Genomic DNA, 10,000 nt, shown 5'->3' on the forward strand with positions numbered 1-10,000 from the left:
ACTTTCAGCAAGAAGGAAAGGTAGATGTTGACAGACAGAGCTGAAAGAGTTTGACAGGGCAAGGTGCAAGCACGGAGGCACAGTTTCGGAGAACAATAGGAGGGACACCATCAGGTCCATAAGCCTTCCGAGGGTTTAGGCCAGCGAGGGCATGGAAGAGTTTTTAGCAAAGGTTTGAGCGAAGAGTTCAGCTTTAGAAATAGATATGATAGCAATGGTGCCATCTGGTTGAAATAAAGGAGGGAAAGAAGAAGCAAAGTTATTGAAGATATTTTTGGCTAGATGCCAGAATTCACAAGGGGAGTTAGATCTTGAAAGGTTTTGACACTTTCTGTTAATGAAGGAGTTTTTGGCTAGTTGGAGACTTGACTTGGCATGGTTCCAGGCAGAAATATAAAGTGCATGAGATTCTGGTGATGGAAGGCTTAAGTACCTTTTGTGGGCCACCTCTCTATCATGTATAGTACGAGAACAAGCTGTGTTAAACTAAGGTTTAGAAGGTTTAGGACGAGAAAAAGAGTGAGGAATGTACGCCTCCATGCCAGACACTATCACCTCTGTTATGCGCTCAGCACACAAAGACGGGTCTCTGACACGGAAGCAGTAGACATTCCAAGGAAAATCAGCAAAATACCTCCTCAGGTCCCCCCCAACTAGCAGAGGCAAAACGCCAGAGGCACCTTCGCTTAGGGGGATCCTGAGGAGGGATTGGAGCGATAGGACAAGATACAGATATGAGATTGTGATCGGAGGAGCCTAACGGAGAAGAAAGTGTGACAGCATAAGCAGAAGGATTAGAGGTCAGGAAAAGGTCAAGAATGTTGGGCGTATCTCCAAGACAGTCAGGAATATGAGTAGGGTGTTGCAACAATTGCTCTAGGTCGTGGAGGATAGCAAAGTTGAAGGCTAGTTCACCAGGATGGTCAGTGAAGGGAGAGGAAAGCCAAAGCTGGTGGTGAACATTGAAGTCTCCAAGAATGGAGATCTCCTCAAAAGGGAAGAGGGTCAGAAGGTGCTGCACTTTGGAAGTTAAATAGTCAAAGAATTTTTTATAGTCAGAGGAGTTAGGTGAGAGGTATACAGCACAGATAAATTTAGTTTGAGAGTGACTCTGTAGTCGTAGCCAGATAGTGGAAAACTCGGAAGATTCAAGAGCGTGGGCACGAGAGCAGGTTAAGTCATTGCGCACATAAACGCAGCATCCAGCTTTGGATCGAAAATGAGGATAGAGAAAGTAGGAGGGAACAGAAAAGGGGCTACTGTCAGTTGCCTCAGACACCTGAGTTTCAGTGAGGAAAAGAAGATGAGGTTTAGAAGAGGAGAGGTGATGTTCTACAGATTGAAAATTAGATCTTAGACCGCGAATGTTGTACGAGTAGAAGTTAATGAAAGAAAAGTTGAGGGGGGTGTCAAGACACTTAGGGTCGTCGACAGAAAGGCAATCCGACCTGGGGACATTTATGGTCCCCCTCCCAGATGGGGACTCCGAGGCTGGTGTAGGAGTCGCCATGATGATTTTAAAATTTTTGAGTGAAGGGTGTGTGTGTTATTAGGTGCTTGTAGTTTTGTGTGAGAAAGAGAGTTGTCTTTAGAGGGCAGGCTGTGACTGTCCCCTTGTGTTGTGAGACACAAAGGGGAAACGTTTGTTTGCTTGTGGTACTAATACCACCACCACCACCACCACCACCACCACCACCACCACCACCACCACCACCACCACAGTCTCCTACTTAACACCTGCAATATTCACCTGACGGGAGAGGTGGAGCCTTGGGGACCTGCCATCACCAGGCGAATCACGGACAGGGGACTTTGGTCCGTGGTGCCCCAGGGTCCGTGGCGTACGTGGATCTGTAAGAAATATGAGAGTGGTATTAGTAGTAGGAGGAGAAGGGGAAGGAGGAGGAGGAGGAGGAGTATGTAGGTGGAGAAGGAAGGGAGGAATTGGAGGGGGAGGATCTGTAGGAAAGATGGTCGGTGATAGTAGTAGTAGTAGTAGTAGTAGTAGGAGGAGGAGGAGGAGGAGGAGGAGGAGGAGGAGGAGGAGGAGGAGGAGGAGGAGATGCAGGTGAAGAAGGAAGGGTAGGAGTTGGAGAGGGATTAGGAGGTGGAGGAGGAGTGATGGTGATAGATAGATAGGCAGGTAGATAGATAGATAGATAGATGGATAGATGGTAGCAGCTGTAGTAGTGGCAGTAGTAGTAGTAGTATAGTAGTAGTAGTAGTAGCAGTAGTAGTAGAAGCAGGAGCAGAACATCGACAGAACGAAAACATCTGAAAAAAAAAAGAACAAAATGTCGAAGTAATTACAAACACCATGAATACACACTGACTAAAAACTTTCATCATCAGCCAATAAAAAATTCATCGCGGCCTTGCATCAGACGACCACTCCACGACCCACTCACACACCAATTACATACAGACAGACAGACAAAGCAAACAGACACACGGCCTACATGCATCAGGACACCGAGCTGGTATACGTATTCGTGACCAGCAGGCGAGAGCGAGGAGGGAGCGCAGGCGAAGGTAGTGGAAGCCGAACATTCACGAGGGTGTAAAGCGTTTTTCCGCGACACTCAGGCTTGGGACACTTGGGAGCCTTTCTTCCTGGTGCGTGCGAACGAGGACCTCCCTCACAAAGCCTGCAACGCGACGAGTGGTGCACGAGTGGGTGCAGCCGGGCACTCGAGGCTTTGGGGTGCCGGGTTAACGGGCAGTTTTTATTTATTTATTTATTTATTTTATTTTTTTTCACTTGGGTATTTGTATATTTTGACACCTTGACTGGTTTCCGACTCATCCCAGTCTTATCCTTTCGCCGCGTCCATAGTGTCAGGGTTTGGTGCCGTGCATGATTCCTCTTCAGTTATTCCTGTCCATTGCATGCATCTTTTGTCGTGTCTGTCCCTGGAACCTGATCATAACGCGAGAGAGAGAGAGAGAGAGAGAGAGAGAGAGAGAGAGAGAGAGAGAGAGAGAGAGAGAGAGAAAGGAACGAGTAAGAGCACGAGAAATTTGAAGTTGAGATGCCAAGTTAGTTCACCGTTGAAATTCCGCTGAAGAATCTTATTATTTTATGAGCTAATTTCGGTAAGCAGATCACTTGGTTCAGCCTCTTGATCTCTCTAGACTGAGTAGATGATCAGCTGGTTGGCTTTCTTCCCCTGGCCCCTGGGTTTCCGTGTAATATTAAATTACCGATCCCTTCATATTCCAATAACGAAATAAAGAGGAAGAATATCGGATAATGCGGTAACAAGGATATTACATAACTTCCGTATTTAAGATATTTCATTGTCTTGGGAGTAATATTAATATCGGTATAGATAAAATTGTTACACTGGGATCAGTCAACATTGTTTTAGTTCTGCAGGGATAAGAATGTTCTGTCTGCTTGCAAAATACGTAAATTAATAAGAGCGCACTGTAACCCTGTCTTTCTGTTGTCAGTTATACCGGGAGAAGGTTGATTTTTGGAAGAAAATTGACTTCACTCTACCCGTCACGGTCATGGACAGATATGTCCGAATTTCAGTAAAATTACGACTGAACACTGAAGTTCACCAGTAGCCGAGGATTGCAAGAAGGCGCCTGAGTGGAGGCTTGCTGAGTGGAGGTCGGTGGCCGCGGCGTGCTCACTGTAGTTTCATATCAGAAGCTAAAAAGAGGGTCATTGCAGCCGCGTTACTCAATACTAGTGTTTAGTATTATACAAAGGACGTAACTCAATCAATTCTGCATTAGTTTTACATACAGAAAGATTGTAATGCGACTTGTTTACTTTGATGTAAATTGCTCAACGGAAATCACTTCTTGATACTTCGTAATATACTGAAGATTAATATGAGTTGTAATATAAAACTGAAGATTTAACGGACTTAAAAAGTCGAAGAGTGCATATTGTGGTTAACTATGGCAGCATTTAGAAGCATATTTTAATTACAAGAAACACAATCACTTTTTAAAATACCGAGAACTTTAGGAAAATAAAGATGTGCGAAAAGAAATGCATTGTGTTGTGCTACATACAAAAGTTAGTGAGCGTATAGCGCTCACTAACTCTTGTATGTGGCACAACACCTATAGGTGATTGCTTTTCAATTGTAGGGATTTATATGGAAATTCTATGGTAGTTTCAGGGGGGGGAGAAATAGCGGCTCTAGGAGAGGTCACAGCAATGACCATCTACGTAGCGAGTAACGAGATCATTTGCTTAAGTGACGTCATTTTGTCCTTCAGACTAGCGATTAAAACCAAACCAAACCACCAAAATACAGAAATCAACAGCAGGTCTCCGCCGCGGCTCCACACACCGCTGTCTGAATGCAGCCAAGAGGCGGCTGCTTTGTGAGGTGCGCTGCTCGCCTCGTGGCTTACAAATGGTAACGAATTGAATCCTGGATCACGGCAGTTCCCGGAGGGTGAGTTGATGCTCTCTCGCAGCTCTGGCAGTGGGCGGCACGTGCAGCATATGACCTAATTGTTGAGGCGCTATAACTCGGTTCCCAATAACCTGGATGCTCCTGAGATGGATGGCAAGGAAGGCAACCTGCTTCCACTCTGTCTTGACCGAGATCTTGAGGCAAAGCGACGCAACTCAGGAACTGCTTCTTGCCCTGCCATCTTCATCCCTCAGCAAGTCTTCGCGTCTTCCCCTCACCTAACCTGATCTTACTCAAAGTAACAAAACCCTGTCTTTCCTTACATCCCTTCGGCAGATCTTAGTCTTTCACTTCCTCAGGACTGCTCGTCTTTACTTTACGGGCTCAACTGTGGCATCGAAGGAAGTGAACTCTTGGAGAAGGGCTAGTACAGAATCGTGTTGAAGACAGTTTTCTAGTGGGTGAATTAGAAAAGAATTGTGCGTAGAGGAAGCCTTCTTCTTTTGCTCTTCCACATGTCTTATTTTAGATTAGTAGTGTATAGTGTAGCTTATATAAAAAAAAGTCTCTTAAGAACTAAGAACTCTCCGCTGTCTCTTCTTCCTTTGTGTTCCTCTGTGTGGCTCGGAGCGGAGTGAGCAACAGGTGCAGATCAAGAGAGAGGGAGAGAGAGAGAGAGAGAGAGAGAGAGAGAGAGAGAGAGAGAGAGAGAGAGAGAGAGAGAGAGAGAGAGAGAGAGAGAGGTTACTGTGGTGAGGAGGTAAGCTTTGTAGTCTGGAGTAGTTAGGCCTATAGAGATTCATATTCTATTAGAGATTCATATTCTGTTTGATTTTCCATCCCACACGATGCTGTCGTTCGTACATAGTGAGTGTGGCATCCTCCTCCTCCTCTTGGTGTTGTTGTTGTTGTTGTTGTTGTTCTCTTCGTTGTTATTGTTGTTCACTTCGTTGTTGTTGTCGTTGTTCTCTTCGTTGTTGTTGTTGTTGTTGTTGTTGTTGTTATATTATCATCATCATTACAACTATTGGTACCTATTCCCCTTTCATAACAGCAAGGGAGTTAGAAGGGAAGGGAAGGGACAGAGAAAACAATCTGTAGAGGGAAGGGAAAACGAGATAGACAAGTGAATTAGAGTGACCTGGGGGAAGAAAATACCTTGACGGGGTTACGATAGAGAGAGAGAGAGAGAGAGAGAGAGAGAGAGAGAGAGAGAGAGAGAGAGAGAGAGAGAGAGAGAGAGAGAGAGACCCAGTTCACTTTACCCCTGAAGATTAAAAATGAAACATCAGGAGGGAGGGGAGAGGAGAAATGCTGAGGTCAATGTTGGGGAGGAGGAAGAGAGGGAGGGGGAGGAGAAAGGGGAGGCTGATAATGTGTTGGGGGGAACAATGGTGTTACTGGTGGTGATGATGATGGCGATGAGAGAGAGAGAGAGAGAGAGAGAGAGAGAGAGAGAGAGAGAGAGAGAGAGAGAGAGAGAGAGAGAGAGAGAGAGAGAGAGAGAGAGAGAGAGAGAGAGAGAGAGAGAGAGAGAGAGAGAGAGAGAGTCTGAAGAGGGGAATGATTAGGCGAATAAGGTGTGGTTAAACGACAGGGATGAAGTTGGAGGAGGAGGAGGAGGAGGAGGAGGAGGAGGAGGAGGAGGAGGAAAGTGGCAGTAATTATGAAGAAATGGAAGAAAAAAAAGCTGAGATGGAAACTAGACGAGGCGTGAAAGCAGGCACACGAAGGAAGAGGGAGGAAGGAGGAGGAGGATGAGGAGGAGGAGGAGGAGGAGGAGGAGGAGGAGGAGGAGGAGGAGGAGGTAACTGATGAAAGGGAGGAGAGAAAATGAATAAATGGAAGAATAATGTCATAAGAAAAGAGAGCAAAGACCGGAAAATTTAGTAAGCGTGAAAGTGGAGAAGAGGAGGAGGAGGAGGAGGAGGAGGAGGAGGAGGAGGAGGAGATGGGTGCGGAGGTGGACGTGGTGGAGGAGAAAAGCGGATGGACTAGGAAATGTGATGATGATGATGTGGAAGATATTGACACTTGAATCCTTCCTCTCTTTCACCATCACTACTCGTAAATCTACCGCTACCACCACCACCACCACCACGATCACCACCACCACAACCACCACCACCACCACCACCACCACCACCACCACCAATATCATGATTTTCTTTCACTACCAGCACTGCCACCAGCACCACCTCTTCTGAATAAAGTCACTAAATTAAATGTTCTGACTTATTTCACGTTTTTCTTCTTTTAAACGATTTAATTTCTAGGTTGCTAATTTCTTTACTGCGGTGGGTTAGTTAGCCTGGAAACTCTTTAGAAAACTTCAGAATGACTGATATTTCTCGTTTTCATGTCATGATTTTCCAAGTATTTACATAGTTCCTCTCTTTTGTGCATGCGCTAAATGAAAGGGAAACAAAAGAAAGAACGTGAAGAAAATAGCTTGATGGAAAAACGTACAACTCCTCCTAACCTCCTTTCGTCCCTTCCTCCAATAAGAAAACTCTGCGGCAGGAGGAAGGAAATATTGAAACCAATTAAGGAAAACTTTTGCAAAGCCGCAGGTGTTCGACTTTATGGCTGAGTCAAGATGATGCTTATGAGAGAGAGAGAGAGAGAGAGAGAGAGAGAGAGAGAGAGAGAGAGAGAGAGAGAGAGAGAGAGAGAGAGAGAGAGAGAGAGAGAGAGAGAGAGAGAGAAATGTATGGAAAAACTGAGCGGAAATATGCATGAAAAGAAAGAGGAACGATGTGAAAGGGAAGAGGAAGACGATGAGTGGGAGGAGGAATAAAAGAAGAAGGATAGAGGAGGAGGAGAAATACGAGAAGAGAACAGAGGAAAACGAGAGGCGGTAGGAGACGAGAGAGCAGACGAGTAGGAACAAGTTATTGGGCGTTTATTGCAAAGCAGAATTCAAGACAGTGAGGCGATGAAAAGGAGATGTGAAGCTGCCATGCAGAGAGAGAGAGAGAGAGAGAGAGAGAGAGAGAGAGAGAGAGAGAGAGAGAGAGAGAGAGAGAGAGAGAGACCCTTCACGATGTCTAAGGAATGCAATAAACAGGCCTGTAATCCCTCGTGGCCTTGTAACAACTACCTCGTGATCCAGTGGCTCCTGAAAAAGCCCTCGTGTTTCTCTTCCCAGATCTCAGTTAGGGAGGATCCACCGTGGGCGTGGCACCGTTGTATGTATGTAGCATGGTGACACATTCCTCGCGAGTGTGACAAGGAGTAAAAAAGAAAAAAAAAATCGTTCTCCTTGTTATGCTTGTTTCTCCTAGCTCTTTCTTTCCTCTTCCTATTCCCTTTTTTCTGCCTCTCTTTTCCCTCCTCTCCTCTTACCTCCCTTGGTTTTGCTTGGTTCTGTTTCCAGTGCCTCTTTTTTTCTTTTTCCCTTCCTGTCTTTTCCTTCTAGTCTCCCTCTTCTTTCTCTCTGCCTCTCTGCGCCCTCCTCTCCTCCCATCTCCCTTGGTTTTGCCTGTTCCCAATGCCTCTGTCATTCCTCTTCCCTATCTTTTTTCATTCCTCTATCTCTTCCTTCTTATCTTTATCTGCCTTTTGTACCTCTCCTGCATTGGTATCAGTCTCTATCCTATTCCCTCTGTTTCATCCCTCCCTCGTCTCTGTTATCTTATTTCTTTCACCTTTTTTTTTATCTCTTCTTTCCTTCAGCTCTCATTTTCTCTCTTCTTCCTGACGAGAGAGTTCGATCGTTATTTTCTACTCCTCTATCTTTCTCTCTTTCTCTCCTTCTCTCCGTCTCTTCTTCCCTCTTCTACGATTAATCTTTTTCCTCCCTCTCTCCCTCGTGTCTCCATTTTTTTCATTCATCTCTCCTTTCTTTCCTTCCTTCCTTCACGCTGTATTTCGTTTTCCCCTTCCCTCTTTCCTTCATCTACATTCTCTCTCTCTCTCTCTCTCTCTCTCTCTCTCTCTCTCTCTCTCTCTCTCTCTCTCTCTCTCTCTCTCTCTCTCTCTCTCTCTCTCTCTCTCTCTCTCTCTCTCTCTCTCTCTCTCTCTCTCTCTCTCTCCGTTATTCAGTCATTCCCTCCGTCTTTTCTTCCTTCTCTCCCAGATACAAGAGAGAGAGAGAGAGAGAGAGAGAGAGAGAGAGAGAGAGAGAGAGAGAGAGAGAGAGAGAGAGAGAGTTAACAAACCTTCAGGATACACACTTTTGTAAGAACAACAATGACAGCTTCTTCTATTCCAACAAAAGTCACAAGAACAAGAACAAAAAAAAACCCAAACAAACAAAGCAGAAAGACACACAATCGCATTCTTTCCCTTCCACAAAACAAAAACCTCTGATAAAAAAAAGAGAAAAAAATCCATGAAAGTGAGATCTGTTTTTTTTTTTTCTTTCCTTTTCTTCGCTTCTTCGTGTTTAGTTCATTTGAGTTGTTATGAGGAGAAACGCTCTCTTTTGCAATGGCGCTTTTGTCGATATGATGCCTTCCTTTAATGTGAATATCTATCTTTTGCTTCCTTCAAGATTGTATTCAGTAATTCTTTCTGTTCGTTTCAACATCATTCTTTTCTCAATAAGATTTTTCCGTTCCCAAATTTCTTCTTGCTAAGGTAGAGAAAATGAAAAAAAGAAAAGAAAATGGAAGACGCATTTCACAGTTAAGAAGAAATTGGACTTGAATCATAAAATAGCAAAGATAGTATTTTTGTGGAATTTTTCTTTACCTCGTACAGGATGATAGCGAAGGAGTACACGTCGCCCTTCTGGGTTCCTCCGGGAGGGGCCGACGTGTCCCTAAGGAGTTCTGGGGCGCGGTACAAGAGATCTGGAAATGGAGAAAGAGAAACTGGAGAATTATTCAGTAACTGAAGAGAAAAAAAAAAAGGGGGAGGGAAAAAAAAGAGACGTTGACTTAAAGGAAAGGAGGAGAAAGGAAACAAGTGAAATCGAGAAATGTTTCACTGGAAGAGCGGAAAAAGGAGGTCAGGAGGTGTCAGCAGGCAGAAAGATGCCGCATAACAGGTTGCAGTGTATTGTAATGTGGAAGTGGTAGAGTCAAGGAAGGAATGGTGCTTGCGAGTATGTATTCCTCAAGTTAATTTTATAATGCAGCCTGTCAGTGGGGGGTCCAGCCCTCGCATTACCACGGGGGCTCGAATTCCAGGACAGTGTCGGGGTCTGTCTGGCTTCATGCAATGGCCGCCGTCCACCTGGAAGTGAATATGTATGTAGGTGCGGGACGTGAGCCGAGGTGTGACCTTGCTTCTCTGCAGGGGGGAAAGGCAGACAATCCTCTCTCTCTCTCTCTCTCTCTCTCTCTCTCTCTCTCTCTCTCTCTCTCTCTCTCTCTCTCTCTCTCTCTCTCTCTCTCTCTCTCTCTCTCTCTCTCTCTCTCTCTCTCTCTCTCTCTCTCTCTCTCTCTCTCTCTCTCTCTCTCTCTCTCTCTTTGTGTGTGTGTGTGTGTGTGTGTGTGTGTGTGTGTGTGTGTGTGTGTGTGTGTGTGTATGTGCGCGTGCGTGTGCGTGTGTGCGTGCGTGCGAGCGCGCGCATGCGTGCATGAGCGTGTGCACGTGCGTGCATTCCTGCTCCAAAGAATAGAAAACGGTCCCTGCTACACTCCCTGAGGGACACACGAGAC

General features: G+C 45.4%; 1 protein-coding gene and 1 long non-coding RNA gene across 2 annotated transcripts in view; one reads left to right on the forward strand and one right to left on the reverse strand.

The window, feature by feature from the left end:
* Positions 1-10,000, forward strand: part of LOC135113820 (uncharacterized) — a 282,447-nt gene that overhangs the window by 29,000 nt on the left and 243,447 nt on the right. The gene's annotated exons all lie outside the window — the stretch shown is intronic.
* Positions 1-10,000, reverse strand: part of LOC135113813 (guanylate cyclase 32E-like) — a 239,433-nt gene that overhangs the window by 24,673 nt on the left and 204,760 nt on the right. The window contains 2 exon segments of the mRNA XM_064029440.1: positions 1,751-1,851; positions 9,087-9,187. Of these exon segments, the coding sequence (XP_063885510.1) occupies positions 1,751-1,851; positions 9,087-9,187 (202 nt within the window).

Source organism: Scylla paramamosain, chromosome 2 (genome assembly GCF_035594125.1).
Source record: "Scylla paramamosain isolate STU-SP2022 chromosome 2, ASM3559412v1, whole genome shotgun sequence".
NCBI classification, from domain to species: Eukaryota; Metazoa; Arthropoda; class Malacostraca; order Decapoda; family Portunidae; genus Scylla; species Scylla paramamosain.